This window comes from Sinocyclocheilus anshuiensis, unplaced genomic scaffold, assembly GCF_001515605.1.
Source record: "Sinocyclocheilus anshuiensis isolate Anshui unplaced genomic scaffold, SAMN03320099.WGS_v1.1 scaffold668, whole genome shotgun sequence".
NCBI classification, from domain to species: domain Eukaryota; kingdom Metazoa; phylum Chordata; class Actinopteri; order Cypriniformes; family Cyprinidae; genus Sinocyclocheilus; species Sinocyclocheilus anshuiensis.
Window position 1 is genome coordinate 526,953 of NW_015557097.1, and position 19,056 is coordinate 546,008.

At 37.7% G+C, this 19,056-nt stretch overlaps 1 protein-coding gene and 1 long non-coding RNA gene across 2 annotated transcripts; one reads left to right on the forward strand and one right to left on the reverse strand.

Annotated features, from left to right (window-relative positions):
- The first annotated feature begins 191 nt into the window (after nt 1-191).
- Nucleotides 192-10,589, forward strand: LOC107677410 (zinc finger and BTB domain-containing protein 44-like). The gene is made up of 6 exons (XM_016472294.1): nt 192-234; nt 1,308-1,367; nt 2,356-2,440; nt 3,713-3,864; nt 5,174-5,474; nt 9,795-10,589. The coding sequence occupies exons 1-6, from the start codon at nt 192-194 to the stop codon at nt 10,138-10,140; spliced, it is 987 nt and encodes a 328-aa protein (XP_016327780.1). The 3' UTR covers nt 10,141-10,589.
- Nucleotides 10,590-16,900: 6,311 nt separating this feature from the next.
- Nucleotides 16,901-17,683, reverse strand: LOC107677416 (uncharacterized). The gene is made up of 3 exons (XR_001632837.1): nt 17,582-17,683; nt 17,304-17,429; nt 16,901-17,158 (listed from the first exon to the last, which is right to left on the reverse strand). It is a non-coding gene; the product is annotated as an uncharacterized LOC107677416 (long non-coding RNA).
- Between the last annotated feature and the right edge of the window lie 1,373 nt (nt 17,684-19,056).

Consider the following 19,056-nt stretch of genomic DNA (forward strand, 5'->3'; position numbering starts at 1 on the left):
GTTAACCAATACATTGTTACCTTAATTATACAATTCAATTCATACAACATTTTAGCAATGAAAAGCTGTGCATTCAGAACATACACATGAAAACTTATGTCCAGACTAACAAAATGCTAAGATAAAACCTCAGCGTGCTAATCAAAACAGAAGATGCAAATGTAGTTAAATAAGGACTCTGTGTTATAGACATGTGCATGTCTGCTTATTCTGGTAGATTTTGTGAGGAGGAAGGTAAGTTTCCTACTTTCAACCAAACCATTCAAAAAATAGACAGTAGCTACTGTCACAAGTAGCATAAATCCAACAGTAAGTGCTGCTTCTACGTTATTTTATAATCTCAAAAAGGGCAAAGACGACACTTGACAGAAGAGCTTTCTAGAACCAGTAACCTGCAGTCTGAAACAAAACTCTTCGATACCCTAAATGGTCTACAAAAATAAAATGCATGCTTTTATTTTGTGTTATTGCGTCATCACAGCGCTTTTGAAGTCATCAGTAAAAATGAAAGGTCAGTCGCACAAGTCCCGTGAAAAGCATTCTGGGATACAATATGTAAACATCAGCCTCAAACCTATCAGACGAGATACCAATGCATTTTATACACAATGCAAATTTGAACAGACTTCTTTTTTTTATGATTTTGCCTTTTAATACACTCGACTTCGTGATTTATCGGGATGTGACTATGCTGTCAAGAAGCGACAGTACTTCTATGCAAGTGTCAGAATGCTAGCAGCCAGTTAGCTCGCTGCTGGATCACATTCATGCGCTTATAGTTGTCTTACATTTCAACGGATTCGTCCATTCTTTGTTACCGGTGAGCTGCACAGATATACATCCAACACAAGAAATGTTTCGTACACTGTGTTGACACTGACGACACTGTTTTAGTCATCATCAGAGATTAGCGTGTTAGCCAATGAATGCTGCAGGTCAGCTGGACCTTGTTTTTGGACTCTGAAAACCGTAATGCATGTTGATATTCTTGAGTATATTTTATGCACACGTTTCTGGTAATGTCACATTGTTAAGTCTCGGGTTTTTCGTGTATTAATCGTAACCTAACTCTAGTTTACACATCGTCTAGTTTACAATAGCAGGCCACGTCCAACCTGTCAAAATACGCAGTTTTTGGTGATGAGAAATTCAAGTGTGAACCAAATGCATGAATCTAAACCTTTGATATGGGAACTGGATATAAACAAACAAAATATAAACAAAAACAAACTGTAACACCGTGTGTCCCAACCAGACACGACGCGATAAAAAGTATCTTTTCCTTGTAGTTTTTGTCCTAACCACAGTTCCTGGCAATGAACACACCCATGAGGATCTACTAATCAGCCCTCAGTCCTCATCCATTGGTAAGACTCTTTAGTCTTACACACTTACCTAATAGTGATACCCTAAATTTATTTTTATATTTTGGTTATTTTGTAAAATATCATGTGGTGTGACTCCCAAATACGTAATGACGTTTATTTATTATTAATAATTCATAAAAAAAAAAATAAAAATAAAAATTTTGAAAAATACAGTTAGAAAAAAACTGTTTTTTAAAGTGTTAGGTCAGTAAATGTTTTTTTTTTTTTTTTTTTTTTACGAAATTAATACTTTCATCCAGTAAGGATGTATTAAATGGATTAAAAGAATAATAAAATATCAGAAACCGTTTTCAACATTGATAATAATAAATGTTTCTTGCTCCAAATCAGCATATTAGAATATTTTCTGAAGGGTTTCTGAAAATTCAGCTTTGGCCTCACCGGAATAAATAACAAAACAGAAAACAGTTATTGTAATTAATGTGAAATTATTTTACAATATTAGTTTTACTTATTTTTGTCATATGAATGCAGCCTTGGTGAGCAAGAGTCCTCTTTCAAAACAAAGAAAAATCTTACTAGCCCTAAAATGATGCATAGAAGTGTTTATTTCAAAACCCTTTTGCAATTATGATGTTTACATATACATGTGATTTTTTTTCCTTGATTGCACATGACATTTAAGTCATTAAACTGAAACCTTCCTGTAAATGGTCTAAAAGATCTTCCAAACCATATGAAATCAACCAGAATACAAGGAGTACATTTATAAGAACTTGGAAAAGTGTTTTAGAAATCAAGTTTAAAACATATGTAAAATTTTTTTATTGTAAATAAATATATGTCATTGACCCAAGTGTATTTGTCTTTAGTGAGTCACTAGATTATCAGACATTATTTTCCTGCCCTTTCGCTGGATCAGCCTTATGTTTACTTAACATATATACCTCATACAGTATTTATCACACTGACACACTGAGTTTAACTGGAATAGAGGTTCAAAAACAATGTTCTGCACTTTCTTCAGGCTCCCTGGATGAGGGGGTGACAGAGGGTCTCCAATCCATGCAGGGCACTCCGAACACTACTGGTCACATGGAGGAGGATGAGAGGTAAGAGCCCTTTGAGTGTCTGTGTTGTTTTTACAGAGTATCCTTTTACGTCGTCTCACTTTTATGATTGAACTAAAGGGCCCCTCTGAGGAGGGACATAATTTTTCAGTCTTCTCATCATTGTCTGTCCTCCTCAAGTATACTTATTTCTAAGCAGTAGAGGCTTCTGTGATATTGTAGTGGCTATTAAGATGATGATTTCTTGCCAAGAGGCCAGAGAAGCTAGTTGGCAGACTTTCTGGAAACTTCTTGGACCTGAATTTGCCTTTTGGAATACTGGAAGAGTAGGGAAATGATATGATGCAAAACAAATGGGATAAAAAAGACACTGCTTTCCGTCTGAGCAGTGAAGTCTGCTTTTATATGACAACTTGATGTGCCTGACTAAATGTGCGATATGTTAGCCTTAAACCTTTGTGGGGTGATCTCTGTGGATCTGTAGACAAAGGAAAGAGTAATGGTAGCATGAATACAAGTAAAATACTCAGTAGGCAATTTGAAGACTAGTTTACTTAAAACAGTGTGACATATTCCCACCCAAATTTCCCTTTATTAATTTAAAGTGGTCATGAAATTGAAAATCAAATGTCCTAGATGTGCTATATATTAGATATATTTTGCTACACATATAAGAGGTTACTGTTACTTTACATTAAAAATGTATTTCAAGTTTCATCCCATTCGTGACGTAACAGTTTTCCTCTACACACCCCTTAACATGCTAAACAAGCAGGTCTGTCCATCAGTCACAAGAGCAATACTGTTGTCTAGTAGGACCGTCCAGCGTTGCCTAGATGTAGACAAATGGCTTCAAGCTTCAAAAACTGCCCACCATTCCAAAAGATCAGACTATTAGAAATGCATTGCTGGAGTTTATTTTTAACAACGTTCCTGAGCTATTGAACAAAAATGTTTTTGTTTTTCTCATTTTACAGACTCTTAATTATTCTCAACATATCAAAAATACAGTAAAAACTGTTTATTGTGGAAAAGTACTACAATTTAAGATGACTTTTTCAGAATTTTGGGATGACGGAGGCACACTTGCCATGGTTGCTTATTGTTTTCTTCAGTTATTTTCATTTAGTGTAGATAATATAATGCAGACATTTAGATAAATATTTTTTGGTCAACTTAAAATAATTACAGAATATAGAAGAGTTTTTATTGAAAAGCACTATATTTCTCTTCATTAATGACAACTAAGTCTCCGTGTGCAGTTGGCTCATCTAATTAGTCACTTTTCCTCTTTTCCTGTCACTCTTTCTCCAGGCTGGAGAACGTCCAGTACCCATACCACCTGTACATTAGCCCCTCCACTCGCCCAGGACTCAACGGTCCTGAACGGCCCTTCCAGTGCCCTACATGTGGCGTCCGCTTCACTCGAATACAGAATCTCAAGCAGCACATGCTCATCCACTCTGGTGAGAGAACCTCTGCTATTATAGGACTCCACATTGACAGAGGCATTGCGTGTGAACAGAAAGAGAACTTTTTTTACATGTTGTTTTTTTCAAGGGGACTCAAGTAGGGCTGGGCAATAAACAGTATCATATTGAGATTACAATAAAATTGATGTCGATAATGATAAGCTCTGGGCATTTTTAGTCTATGGATGAATCTGTCACACAGCAGAAATAAACACAACAGCAAATCAGTGCATGCCACTAATATCACTAATTTCAGCATCTGCCATCTCAATATATAAAGACATGAACACATGAACTTCATCTCCATCAGAGTTGAGTCACTTCACAAGCTTTTCACCATTTCATTTGAGAAAAACTACTGTCAACTACACACTGAAACTCAACGATCTTCATAACAACCCGTCAAAATAAAAGTTCAATTTAACTTGACGAAATGACAGAAATATATTACTATTGTGTATGAAAATGTACTTCTCAAAGTAAAATCGTATATATAATAATTATTATAATAATAATAATATTATTTTTAAGCAGTATCATACAACCAAGGTATTTTTTTCATTCATGTTTCAATTAATGGTAAACGAATACTGTGATAAATATTGATATCGTATGATGTGGAAAAAAATTGTCATATTATTTTTGGCCATATTACCCAGCCTACTTAAGAGTAAAAACACTATATTATTGTCACTATAACCTTATTAAGTCATGTAGTGTTTGCAGACCTCTGTGGATTACTTGTGTCTATGAGCATTTTGCTAAGACTTCAACTACTGAAGCTTTATTGTTAAAATGTTTTAGGACAGCTGACATAAGCTTTCACACAAGAACATGGAAAAGCTTAATATCGGGCCCTGTATTACATAAACTTCTTGTTTGGAGAAGAGTACGTTATGATTCACCCTAATCTACTTGCTAGTTTATACAGAGGTGCCGTTTTGTTTGCTGTTGAATGTCCAAACAGAACTCCTCTTTACGGCGATTAGTTATGGACTGGTGAAAGTGATTGCATGCAATTGGTTTAGTTGTGGCTTATGTGAACTACATGACATATACTGCTAGACTGAACCTTCACAATAAACATCCTGGCTTATTTGCATGAGTAGAATGATGTGTTTAGTTATTTTGTCTTTTTTTTTTTAGCAGGTGTAGCTCAGTTAGCACACAACCTACTTAAACAAAGACACATTCTTGTTACAGTCCTTTCAGTCTCATTCAACTTCATTATCATCATTATTTACCCATTATCCCCGGTTTTCCGATATAGTTGACTGTAATCTTTTACATCTTTCTTCTACAGGTATTAAGCCATTCCAGTGTGACCGCTGCGGGAAAAAGTTTACGCGGGCTTACTCCCTGAAGATGCACCGGCTGAAGCACGAAGGTAAACGCTGTTTCCGGTGCCAGATCTGTAGCGCCACTTTCACTTCCTTCGGTGAATATAAGCATCACATGAGGGTGTCTCGCCACATCATCCGCAAGCCTCGGATTTACGAGTGCAAAACGTGCGGCGCCATGTTTACCAACTCCGGCAATTTAATCGTACACCTGAGGAGTCTCAACCATGAGGCGTCAGAACTAGCAAACTACTTCCAGAACAGGTGAGGAGGAGCTGAACATTCTAAGAAAATTTGTAGAAGTACAAATTTAGTTTGTTCGGTCGGCCGTTCATCCCATGTTGAGGTAGCAGAAGCATTTTTTGAATTAGGGGTAGAAATGATCTAACTGCATTGAACAATATGTGTATTAAGTAAAATTACAATAAGGTTTAATTCGTTAACATTAGTTAATGCATTAGGTGTCATGACCTAACAGTAAACAGTACTTTAAGGCATGTATTAATATTGATTAATGTTAATTTCACAAAGAAAAATAAACTTGCGTTCAAAAGTTACGTACAAGATTTTATATATCTCTTATGCTCGACCAAAAACACAGTAATATTGTGAAATATTACTACAATTTAAAAGATCTATTTTCTATTTATTTTTTTAAATGAATATATTCCTGTGATGGCTAAGCTGAGTTTGCAGCAGCCTTCAGTGTCACATGATCCTTCAGAAATCATTTTATTATTCTGATTTGGTGCTCAGGTTACATTTCTTATTGTCAAGGTTGAACACGATTTTTGTGGAAATCGTGATGCATTTTTTTTCAGGATTCTTTGATGAATAGTTCAAAAGAACAGCATTTATTTGACATAAAAATTTTAACAACATAAGTCTTTCCTGTAACTTTTGATCAATTTAATGCATCCTTACCGCATATAAGTATCAATTTCTTTAATAAAATCTTACTGGCCTCAAACTTTTGAATGGGAGTTTACATTTATTAACAAATTAACATTAGGTCATGTATTGTGAACATACATTAATTAACAATGACCAGTAGTTAACCTGGATGAATCAATTGATACCTAATGCATTAATGTCAACTGATTGAACCTTTTTGTAAAGTGTTCCTGGTTAAACATTGTGTATTTTCAAAGACAGCTGAAGGTGACAGGTTTTTCTCATTGAGGTGTTATTGACAAAATCCATCCCTCAGATGAAATGTCTTTCCTGCTTAGTTTTAAGAGGTTTACCGCAGTCCAGGGTTACACCCAGTTGCATTGTGCTGCATTTGGCAGAACGTTATTCGATGAATAGAGCTTTCAGGAAATCAAAGCATCTCCTCTATTGACTCTCCTGATTAGTATTATGACAAGTACAATGTTGATCTGTTTCTGACTAGCTTTAACACATGGGCACACACCCTTCAGTTTTCCTTTTATTCTGTTCTCAAAATGGCACATGTAATCCTCCTAGATGTGTTCTCCAGAGAAAACCAACTAAGCGGCTTTCCTGTTTGAAAACAAGTATTTTCGAAATGGAATAATCATGGCTTTGATTCCATTTTGGAAGTAGTGAGAGTTGGACTGTGTATTAGGAAAAGAAACACTGAGATGTAAACATTTGGAGTGAGCAGGGAAATCAATCCTACATCAGCTAATTACTGCTGAATTAGGGCTGGACAATAATTCAATATCAATATGTATCGCGATATTATTATTTTCAATAACGGTGATATGATTTTTAAACACATTTCCGATATTTCGATATACATTACCAGTTTCCCATACATTGATTTATTTGTGCCGTTTGACTTCGTTGAATAAACATGAGCACTGCACGTTTCAAAATCATAACACGGCACGGGTGTTTTATATGAATGTATCTCTGAAGGGAACCGACTGTCTTCAGAAAAGTTTCGATGGCATTTTCATTTGATCTGATAAAGTAGCATTCATGAGCGGAGCTGCTTTGATTACAGCCATTACTGGAGAAACCGCTAGTTTTATCACTCTAAAAGCGCCTCCTGCTGGCAGACAATCAGTTTGCATTTTAAATAAGCCCGTCTCCAGCAACATTTCCAGTTTTTGTTGTTGTTCAATTTTTTTGTTTTCTGCAGCGTATCAATATTTAAAACAGTTGAGTACATTTTTTTTTCAGGATTCTTTGATGAATAGAAAGATCCAAAGATCAGCATTTATCTGAAATAAAAAGCTTTTGTAACATTATACACTATTCCATTCAGTATAAATTTTATTATTTTTTTGGGGAAAGAAATTATAGAAATTAATACTTTTATTTAGCAAGGATGCTTAAAATTGATCGAAAGTGATGATAAAGGCATTTATAATGTTACAAAAGATTTCTATTTCAGATAAATAGTGTTCATATCGATATCGGAATTATATCGTATCGACCGAAATTAAGAAATATATCGTGATATCAATTTTGGCCATATCGTCCAGCCCTATGCTGAATAGGTTTTTTTAATGTGAAGTTCTCAAAAAAGCTCAGTGGAATCATTGTCTATGGTTCTGAGGAGACTCTTAAGAGACATTCTTCTGAGGTAATCTTCATGACGGTAGCCCTTCATTAAAGCAGAGGGAATGGAGTCAGGTGCTTTTATTCATTGAGCTCCTGCTACACGTAGATTCCCTTATTTCATCCAACCGTTTATTTAATTTAAGCCCTCTCTCTTAGGATCTGTGTTCTATTCATCTTTGTCAGGCACAAATAAACAGCGTCTATGCAAGTTACAGTGCTGAGGCAATAGTTTGGCTCTGGCATGTGCTTATTAAGAAAGGGAGTGGTCGTGTACTGTATGCTGATAAAATTTTATGTGTTGCGATTGCAAGAAACAGCCAGCATTACAGCCATAGTTTTCAGAGATATTTACTTTCAGGGACTTAATTTTTAAGTGTAATTTTAAGTCGAGAAAAAACGTACAAATTGCTAACTTGGTTATTTAGATGTCTCACATATTTTAAAAATATATTTTAAATAAATTTTTGTAATAATTATTAAAAAAAAATAATTTTAATACCTAACTTAAAGTTTCTGTTAAGAACTTTTCATTTGGAAATCAGTGTCAAGAGTGCAACATCTTGCTGTGAAAAAATAGGAAATTATGTCTAAATCCTATTCATGGATTAAGCTATTAGTGTTTGAATTGTGATCGCTTGCTATATCACTTTTTCTGCCAAGCCACGATCCTCAATCTAGTTTTAAAACTTCAATTTTGACTTTTGTTTAGATAGCTGGACTGTTTTGCCAGAGGACATTTTGCCAAAATGTATTGTTAGACTTGAACATGCTAGGACTGGCTGTCCGTAAAAAAAAAAAAAAAAGAGGATCCAAAGATTCTTAGACTCATATACCAAACTTGGAACACAATCTATGATGAATCATAAAAACTTATTTTTTTGACAAATAACTTTTGAACTTGTGTCTGAGTGGATTGACATCCTCAGATTGTGGCTTCACAGAGGAGACTGAAAGCAATAACTTTTACTTTTACCTACTTTTGTGTTTTAGTCCCATTAAGCAAGTATTTTTGTATAAAAATGTTTGAGATTATAGTACTTAGAAATAAATGAAGGTACTAAGATTCTGAAAGTTTATTAAACTTTTCAGTTCCCTTTCAGTCGGTCACTCTCGACGTCACGTCGGATGACCGACGAATTGGGATCTCGCTTAGAGAGACCAATCTACTTTGAGTGTAAACTAAACGAGCCAATGCACATTGGCATGCGATTATTGCATCCAGCTGCCGCTGATCACAGCGTGAGTATAAGTAGGCAGTAGATGCAGCGCATATTCAGCTTTTCGCTTCGGAGCCGAGCGATCACATCGTTCTGCTCCTGACTACTCTACTGAGAGAAGAAGACTGAACGAGTTCAGCGCGCTCTTGGAGAGCTCTTCGTGTTGGCGGTACGGCGCTTCAGTGGTGGTGGTTTCCCGTGTCGAGTGGGTTGCACACATCAGGTTGCACTACCCCGTTTGTGTTGCAGATGATCATCTCCCCTGTGCACCTCAGCACGCTAAAAGAGCTTTTTCCCTAAAAGAGCAATTTCGGGTGCATCTTTTTAAAGACGACGTTGTGTGGCAAACTTGACGTTACGTCTTTGTAAAGACGATGTGGGTCTTGCTATAGACAACGTATCACCCGGGCGTTTCTGGATGCGGTCGTTACCTGGCGCTGGGTGATGGTCACGATCGCTGCCTCACGTTCCTGGGCATGTAGCACGCTGAGGGGGCGTTTGTGGATGAGTCATCTTCTCGTTACGGGAAGATGATCATCTCGGAGTCGCGGGCCAAGCTCCGTTTCCTCAAGGGGCGGAGTTCCGTTGCCTCTGCCTCGATAATCGCATGCCAATGTGCATTGGCTCGTTTAGTTTACACTCGAAGTAGATTGGTCTCTCTAAGCGAGATCCCAACTCATCGGTCATCCGACGTGACGTCTCCGTTCCCTCCTTCAGGGAACGAGGGTTACCATACGTAACCGAGACGTTTTACGTCTTATGTGGAGTTATTATTGGTGGCAGATATGATTTTCTGAACATTGGCCCATCTCTCCCTTTGTTGCCCTAGTGAGTTCCTCCTCCCAGACTACCTGAGTCACATGCAAGAGGAAGAGGGGCTGGGACACTTTGAGATGAGTGAGCAGACCTTTGAAGCTTCTTCCTCCTCTTCCTCAGTCCAAACAACAGTTATCTCTCAAGTTTCCTCTACCATGAACTATGACAACCACACTTCTGCACCTCCTTCCCAAACCCCAAACCCCAGGTCAGGGCACGGAGGAGAGGCCGCACAAGTGGACCATCCGAAGTCCACTGCTGCTGTGACCTCTCTGCAAGACCCAGAGGAAGACGAGGGAGAGAAGGACAGAGGTGGAAGAAAGAAGAAGAAAAGACTAGTGTCAATTACAGTTGAGTGAAAACGTTCCATACCTGTAAACATGTATAATAACAGTCAATGTCCTGTTGCACACGCTATACTTCTGTTGTTGACGGCCTATTATACTCTCAGAAAAAAGGTACAAAAGCTGCCATTGGGGCGGTACCTTTGAAAAAGGTACACCTTTGTACTTTATTTACCTGTAAAGTGTGCATATTAATATCTTAAAAGTATTAGTACCTAAAATGTATATATTAGTACTACAGATGCACTGATCAATGGGCCAGGGACCGGAATTAGACGATTTTCCGCATGATCAGCCCAGACCGGTGACCGGCTGGTCAGTCTCACGTCGTGCCGATTCTGAGCAGTCCATTTTGATGTCACAGCTACGCTCATGCGACTCACATCCGCGTGTAAACATGGAAGTTCTTCACTGTGAGTGAAGAAGACACAAAGTTCGCAATTTGTTATACGTATAAGGCCAGAGTAAACCTCCAAAATGGGGTGTGACTTCCAAAACTGGGTGTGAACTCCAAATGGGGGCGGGTTCTCCACACGCAAGAGTTAGTAAATTAATCAGCATTTCTTGCATAAAGTTGAATTAATATTACATAAAATGTAAGCTAATGTGAAATATAAATTTACTAAATATGCTATATAAATAAATATGCTTTTAAACATGTTTAATTTAGGTCTCCTCGGCCCTGTCCCACCGCAACGCTCTGGAGTTATAGCCGGTTAAAGCTGGATCTTTGGGGAACGATAGCTCCCGGCCGATTTGCCCGACTGGACAAGAAGTCTGATTAAAACGTCAATAACAAAAATAACTAAGGAAACTTGGCCATCAAAAATGTTCGCGTGAGAATGATTGTGATTTTATTGCATTCAGTGTAAACGGAGACTGATAATGTATTGATGTCTTGACAGATGAGGCTTGTGCAGAGTGAGAGAGAGAGAGAGAGAGAGAGACTCGTGCAGAAATCAAAACAAATGAGTGCAACAACACACACAAAGTAACTCACAGAAAGTTAGAGAAGCATACTGCTGCAGAAGGTAAGCAACATTACACGACCAAGATGTTTCCCCAAATATCAACATGATTGCAATGTGACACTGATTTTATACCATAGTAGTTCAATAAACAAGTTAAAATTAAATGACTTTTTAGATACAAAATTTACTGTTTTTGCTCAATTTCGCTGACGAAAATAGTTCCAATCAAAGCCACAGCAGAACTGTTGTGTGTCTCCAAGCAACACAGCGGTATTTCGTTACTGAATGAATCCACGTTTTTGAATGAATAGAGTGAGTCAATGATTCAGTATCCCATTTATAAAGACAGTCAATTGCCTCGTTTATGAATGAATCAGGCATTTGAAGAAATCGGTTGAATGAATGACTAAATGACTCACTCATTAAAACAGGTATTTGCTGCCAACTACTGGTGGTTTGGTTTCATATTAAAAGTATCCTTGCTTTTTTCCCATTAGTTATGCATTTGTAATTTTGCGGTGTAAATGCATTTATGGCACCTCAGCTAAATCAAACCTAATAAAAATACATCTAATGCCACTTCAGATGCAGCTTCTGTTTCCTCTGCAGTGGAAGGATAGAGTTTGTTAATACTGATTTCATTTGAATGGTAACAACTCTACAGTTTCTTATTATTCTAACTGAATTAATTGACACAATTTAAGAATTTGATGTGAAAGATGAGACATACATTTAATAAGGTTAGGGGAAAAATGCCCATTTATAAACAGTGGGAAATGACATCTGTTTTGTTATATACAGCAGTGGTTCCCACTGCATATTTTGCATATCTCTTTTTTTTCCTGACACACCCATTTCAGGTCTCTGAGTCTACTAATGAACTGATGATCTGAATCAGGTGTGTTTTATTAAGGAGACATGGAAAACATGCAGTGTTGGGGGGGCTTCAGGTATGTGGTTGGGAACCCCTGATATACAGCAACTAATTTCTACCTCTTTCCAGTCACAGAGCACTTTATTTTGAGAGTTGGTTAAGTGAGAGAGCATCTGTAACTTAGTCCAGATTGGGGGGAAACTGTAATGTTTAATGATTTCTTTTATTATGTATTTCTTTTATTTTCTTTTATTTATTTATTTTTTGCATTGAAAAAAAAAAGTAGATTTTTGTTTTTATACGATGCCAATTATAGTTCTTAGAAAGAAAACCGGAATCGGCAGGCCACACTTACAAAAAAATTGGAAATCGGAATCGGCCAAGTAAATTGCAATCGGTGCATCTCTAATTAGTACCTAAATGGTTCATTTTAGTACCTTTTGAAAAGGTAACGCCCCAGTGACAACTTTAGTATTTTTTTTCTGAGAGTGTATGATTTAACAGCTTAAAAACTTGGTGTTTCATTATGAAAAAGTGCAATGCCTTTTAATTTGTGGGGGTTACTTTAAAATTGTTGTAGTATCTCATTTGATTTGGATTTACATAGAAATATCTCTGATAGATGATCATAGTTCTAAATTAAAAAAAGAAAAAAAACTTGAAATAAAAAAATGTGACTTTTTATTACATAATTCTTGTTTTTAACTGTTTTGTGGCAGTCTGTTGAAAAGAATCAAATTGTATAATTTTTTTTTTTTTATTATGTTCAACCATGATTGATGGTCTCCATTTATTATGCGACTTCCTTTTCTCCTATTTAAAACAAACCTGTTATAAACTGGGAAGCTTCAGTCCTCTGAGGACCGCTCCTAAAAATGTGAAAGACCGTGTTACTACTTCCATGTGTGTTCAGAGCAGAAACAAAACACACTGAATCTGACTGGCACAAAACAACCATGAAACCCTGTTAATGGGTTGTTGTGCATTGACTGACTAATCTGATGTGCTTTAGCGTGTTGTCTTGAATACGTGTATATGTGAAGAGTAGCCCTGTTTTCCTAGCCCTCTTTTCTGCTGTATGTGTAATGCTGCTAAATTTTGTAAACTGTGCCTCTTGCCCAGCTCTCCGAACCACTCTTCAATTTGATCTAAAGAGCTGTATGTGAATTCTTTGGGTTTAACATTCTTCTTTTGATTGTGACATATGGAAGAAATGTCAGATGGGTCACATTTTAATAGAGTGGGAGGAAGGTGATATTTCCATAGCCTTTCCCATTTTATTGCTGTTGGAATTATACTATGGAATTTTCTCCATAACTTGATGCCATAGTTGTATGTGCCTAATAGTCTCCCAAACAAAGTTTATGAACACCTTGTGACTATGGCATGAGCCTTGATTGAAACTTTGGAATATGTAGCATTTGTTTTGTTTGGTGGTTGTAACGATCTCGTATCTTCGCTTCCTTCGTGTGATATTGCACCTGGCAATCAGTCAAACAAGTCTCGAAGCTGCTCCATTCCAATATGATTTTGTAGGGAACAAAAAGTTTTAATAAGTGTTGTGCAATATTGTTTTGGATGATTCACGTGGTCCAAAGTAAAAACCTTTTATACTGCAGTGGACAATGAGCTGAATGACTGAAGATAATGAAATACAGGAAGGGGGCTAGTCGAGGGAATAAGCTCTTCCATAAACTGTTCGTATGAACTGTTAATGTACAAACAGCGAAAGAAATCGCATTGTGTTACAAAAACTAGGTTGCAATATCGTTCGCTGATGTCATTTCCCTCGAGACAGTCTGCCGCTTATCTCACTCTCTCCATTTTTGTGACCGCCGGCTGTAGCTCAAACTCAATTACTTCATGGTCTGAGAGTTTGTAGTGACGCATTTATCCATAAGACAATATTGGCTGTCTGTCCCAGATTGCTCTTTGTGCTACTTGCATGTTTTCCGTGCAAAATGAAATATGGGTAAAAAAAAAAATCAATATAGCATGGGTTGATTCGTTTGTTGGATGTTGTTTCAGATATGTGCAGCTACCATTTTGTATACAATATTCAATCTTTGGTGTTCAGTTGTTTGAGCAGAAAGAAAGCGTGATATTTCAGTAGTCCTGATGCTTTTTCCAGATTCTGTATCGATGACAGTTACCATAAAAAGTGTCAATTTGTACATTTGTAATATCAATGTGTGTGCGAGTAGTTATTTGACTTGAGCCTCGTAGTGTTCGCTTTTGTGACCATGTCTTATTGAAATATACTCTATATTCTTTTTTTAAAGCCTATAGTTTTAGTCGTATCTTGTGCCTTTTGGATATTGGATCTGTATTGTATTTTAATTGGCAGAAACATGCATTGATATGAATTCATAATGTTTTGTAGACAGAATGCTGGTAGACTTCAAATGTAGCTTGAAACTAAAAATATTTTTGAAGTGCTATTCAACCAACACATGGTTTAAACTGTATGTTTTGTGTTTATTTTCATAAAGACAAATGTATTAGTCGTTTTGTATCTCTTCACTGGTTTTTATCATCCGTTTCTGTGCCAATTCAGATTTATTGAATGATGTTTTGTAAAAACATTACGTACATCAAGTTTTACAGTAAATGGTTACAGCCTAACACTCCAAGTTTGTTTAAATTCATTGCTTCCATTCTAATTGCTAAATACTCATTCTGGCTTATGTACTTGCCATACAATATTCCAACACACATGTACAATAACGATTTTATTATTATTATTTTTTTTTTTTTTTTTTTTTTTAAAAAATTTTTTAAAAAAAATTTATTTTAAAAAAGAAATTAAGAACTCTTACTCAGCAAGAATGCATTAAACTGATTAAAAAATGCTGTTCTTTTTAAACTTTCTATTCATCAAATAACCCTGAAAAAAATGTATCAAGGTTTCCCCAATAATATTAAGCAGCACATCGGTTTTCAATATTGATAACAGGATATTTGATTTCTGAAGCTGACACTGAAGACTGGTGTAACAGCTTTGCCATCACAGGAATAAATTACACTTTAAAATATTAATTATATTTTGTTACTTCAATTTGTAATATTTCATATATTGCTGTTTTTACTATATTTTGGCTGCCTTGGTGAGCATAAAAGAAAAAAATAAATCTTACTGATCCAAACTTTTGAACTGTAGTGTATATGTGCATATACTACCATTCAACTCGGTAAATAAAGTACAGATTAAATCTGGGGCCTCATTTATGAAACGTACATATTTGACCTTGGAGTGTGCGTACGCTAAAATCCTCGTCAACGTTCAGATTTACAAAAACTCCATTCTTAAGTCAAGGAATTGGATGTTGACTGGTGCTCTTTTATGTGCTAATGACATTAATCAGGGGCATTCACAAGGCAGAAATTTAAAACCATTCAGAAAACCGTCTCAGGTTACGTATGTAACCCTAGTTCTTCGAGGGAACGAGACGCTGCGTCGGAAGCGCTAGGGGAACGCCTTCTGTGACCACGCTCTGAATAACATGTGAAATCAGTCCAATAGCTGAGCGGGACGTCACGGGCGGGTGACGTCATAACCAGGAAGCTATAAAAGCACATGCGGCGGAGCCAGCGTCAGCTTCAGGAATGAGGCAAGCACTGGCAGGGATGCCGGAAGTATGGCACCGAGACGCAGCGTCTCGTTCCCTCGAGGAACTAGGGTTACATACGTAACCTAAGACGTTCCTCTTCAGGAACTCGAGCTGCGTCGGAAACGCTAGGGGAACGAGAATGCCCACGCCGCCAGACTTCCAAATCTCTGCCTAGTGTGGAAGACTGCACAGCTAGGGCGAGAGAAGTAGGCGGGGCCCGCCATCCCGAAGGCCAACTTCTGGAGGAGTGAATCTTGACCCCCAAAGGACAGGGGAGATCAGAGGACTCGAGTCTATGGAATAGCATCCTGATCCACCACTTAGCATAAGCTTCTCTGGCCGGAGGCCTCGGCCTCAGCGCACCGCAGAGGAAACGTGTAAGAAGAGGGTGTCTTCCCACTGAATGGCCACCGAGAGGGGCGTGGTAGGCCGCAATGGCCGCCACGAAGACCTCTAGGGTGGAGTGGGTCAACCCTGCGGATAAACAGGCCTGCAGGAACTCCAGAACTGTACCAAACGGGCAGTTAGCTGGGTCGGGCTGGCGGTCTCCGCAGAAATACAATTTCCTCATAGAGGGAGCTCTGAATGGAGGATAGTCCTAAGGAAGGCTCCCTCCTCAAAGAGAGCCCTCTGAGAGCGAAGCAAGGCAGTAACAACTATGTTTCGCTCCCAAGCAAACCACGCACAAGCTGTGTGTATCCCCACTCGTGATATAACGTTTTCTTTGGGCAGGGAGGAACACACAACCTACAACGTGGCTTGCTCTCGCCCTTGAAATGCTTTGTCTTTGCATCAGCTTAGACATAGCTGGAGCTTATAGACTTTCACAATTGACAGACAACAATAAATATGACTGACACACACAAAGCGCTTCGCTGAATGACAGAAAGCTGACGCTGGCTCCGCCGCACGTGCTTTTATAGCTTCCTGGTCATGACGTCACCCGCCCGTGACGTCCCGCTCAGCTATTGGACTGATTTCACATGTTATTCAGAGCGTGGTCACAGAAGGCGTTCCCCTAGCGTTTCCGACGGAGCTCGAGTTCCTGAAGAGGAACTTAATGTCAAGATCATTTACAATTTAAAGATTTTACATCTGGAAGAGAGGCGTACGCATGTTTTTTGTGTGTACGTTCAGTTCTCTGAATCACACGTATGCACATTAGAGAAATGGTCTCAGTTTAAATGACTATTTCTCTGCAACATTTTATAAACGAGTCCCTAGGTTCCTATATACAGGAATGTGTACGAGTATGACCATGTTCATAATCTGCTGAAAAAGTTTTTGCACTGTAATTAACATCTCACTTGACATTCTCTGTGAATATACCAGCAGTTTCTATCTCAGAAAAAAAAACTCTGGTGTGTGTGAAAGGACGGTAATAAGGAAATTCTTGACAACCACGTTCACAAACACATGCTAAAAGAAACAATGAGAGGCTTTTAATTTTGCCTTGGCATTCTAGATGAAGTTTTTGTGACAGCACAGTATTTGCAGAGTCCAAGCACCTGCTTGTGATTTGGCGTCCTCCGGCTGCATGACCCACATCAACCCTGGAGGGGTGGTTATGGAAAGCCCTAAATATGGGTCAAGTCAGATAACGTTCACAAAATGAAGGGTTTTGATTCATCATGACTGAGGCACAACATGTAACATTTTTGTAATAAAATATCCATAAACCATTTCCACAGTGTGATATATTTCATGCAGTTGTGTACTTACATTATCCCAAAAGTTCAAAGGATTTGTAAATCCAGAGAATTTCCAGTTTTAAATGGCTCATCCTTTGTCATTGTCGCCTGTCAATGATGTTATTTCTGCGATATCCTCGGTTTCCGCTTGAAGAAACTATGGCAACACACGTGGACAAATGTGGAAGTGGTGGTTATACAGCATCTAGCATGCCGCTGTTGTGACGTTTAGTCATCATGGATCACATTTATGCGTTCGTAATTGTTCATAATATTGCAGTTTGTTTGTACGTCAGTAACGCTTTTTACCAAGTCTGGTGAACAAGTCTATGGCAGTGTAAAAACCTGCAGCATTAACCCACCAAATCATTGGACAAATAGTCACATATCAGTATCAGACTAATATAGCATTAAATATCACATTCCTTGCAGCTAATTTATTAGGATGACATAAATAGTGTGATCATCAAACATACAAGTAATAAAAACTAATTCATTACCTCATCTGTGAACATGAGTCTGGATGGTGAAAACGACATCTCCCATCATTCCACTCTACTTAGCGTCATCAAGCTTCGTCATATAGTGTTATTGTTTTGAAAATGCGACCCCTGCAGTGAAAACTTACATATTGTGCCTTTAAACTGTCAAAAACTGGTCCAGAATCTATTTTATAATGATGTCCATGACATAGGCATTGACCACTTTTTAGTTTTGCACTGCTGTTGGCCGCATCGGTACTTCAGGCAACAGGCTCATGACCTAGCATCACTTGAATTTACTGTGAAAGACATCAATGGTTCTACTGGGCATAAATCTAAGGGCACGTCTTGTGCCAAACCTTTTGCCTTCTACACCTGCAAACATTAGTCAGATGGAGTTACATAACAACCACCTTTTCTCTACCTTCTATCTATGAAGCTTAGATGCTATTTTGTGGTGATGGATTAGAGTTCTTCGATATGGCCCCACAATCCTTTTTATTCTATACCAAAACACAATATCGAATACGGACTACCATACTTCTGTGTAAACGTCATTCAAGTTCTAAACAAGAGCTTAAAATTTATAATTTCATTCACTACTAATCGATTTTCAATGTCCTTACATTCTATCTAAAGACTTCAAATATTTTTCCTGTATTCTTACTGTTGAGTTACACATGGCATTTCTGTATAAACCCAATCTTGCGTTATACATGGCAGCTACTCTTCTAATTGGTTTCCCTAATGGACCTTAGCGCTGTTGGTTGGATAAAAAAAAAAAAAAAGTTACAAGACATGTTTATTATTATTTATTTTAAGCAGAACTATTTGAGTCCTAAAGTGATTTCAGACATTTTAGTCATTTCCGCCACTTTGGTCATTTCAACAACACTACTTCCAAATTCCTATGTAAGCAAGGGACTGTTCCTGATCGGCTGAAAAAGCGCAGGCTGCTCTAATGACTCTTTTTTTGCTGCTGAGCCTGGGATAGTCTTATAATTTCTCAAGATGATCACCTCCCAGGTAGGGACATTTTATGGTATTCCAAAAAAACAGCTTACAGCACCTTTATGTCTTCATTGCTAATGATATTTCAAATGTGTTTCGAGTAAAGAGGACTGAAAATAATTTGTTCCACGCTGGTCAGTCTTCACATGGTGAGCTCCACCGTCACCAGTTATGTAATGGCCAATCCGAAGAGAATAATTAGAAAGTGTTTCAGCATGGTTCTTGTTCCAGTGACTGCTATTTCAAAAAATGCCTCTTTTTTTTTTTTTTTTTATAAAACCCTTGTTCATT

Excerpts from the sequence above, each read along its gene's own strand:
- LOC107677410 (XM_016472294.1), top strand. The coding sequence starts at position 192 with ATGTGCATGTCTGCTTATTCTGGTAGATTTTGTGAGGAGGAAG. Across the intron at positions 2,441-3,712 it reads CACATGGAGGAGGATGAGAG|GCTGGAGAACGTCCAGTACC; the intron begins GTAAGAGCCCTT and ends CTCTTTCTCCAG. Across the intron at positions 5,475-9,794 it reads GCAAACTACTTCCAGAACAG|TGAGTTCCTCCTCCCAGACT; the intron begins GTGAGGAGGAGC and ends TTGTTGCCCTAG.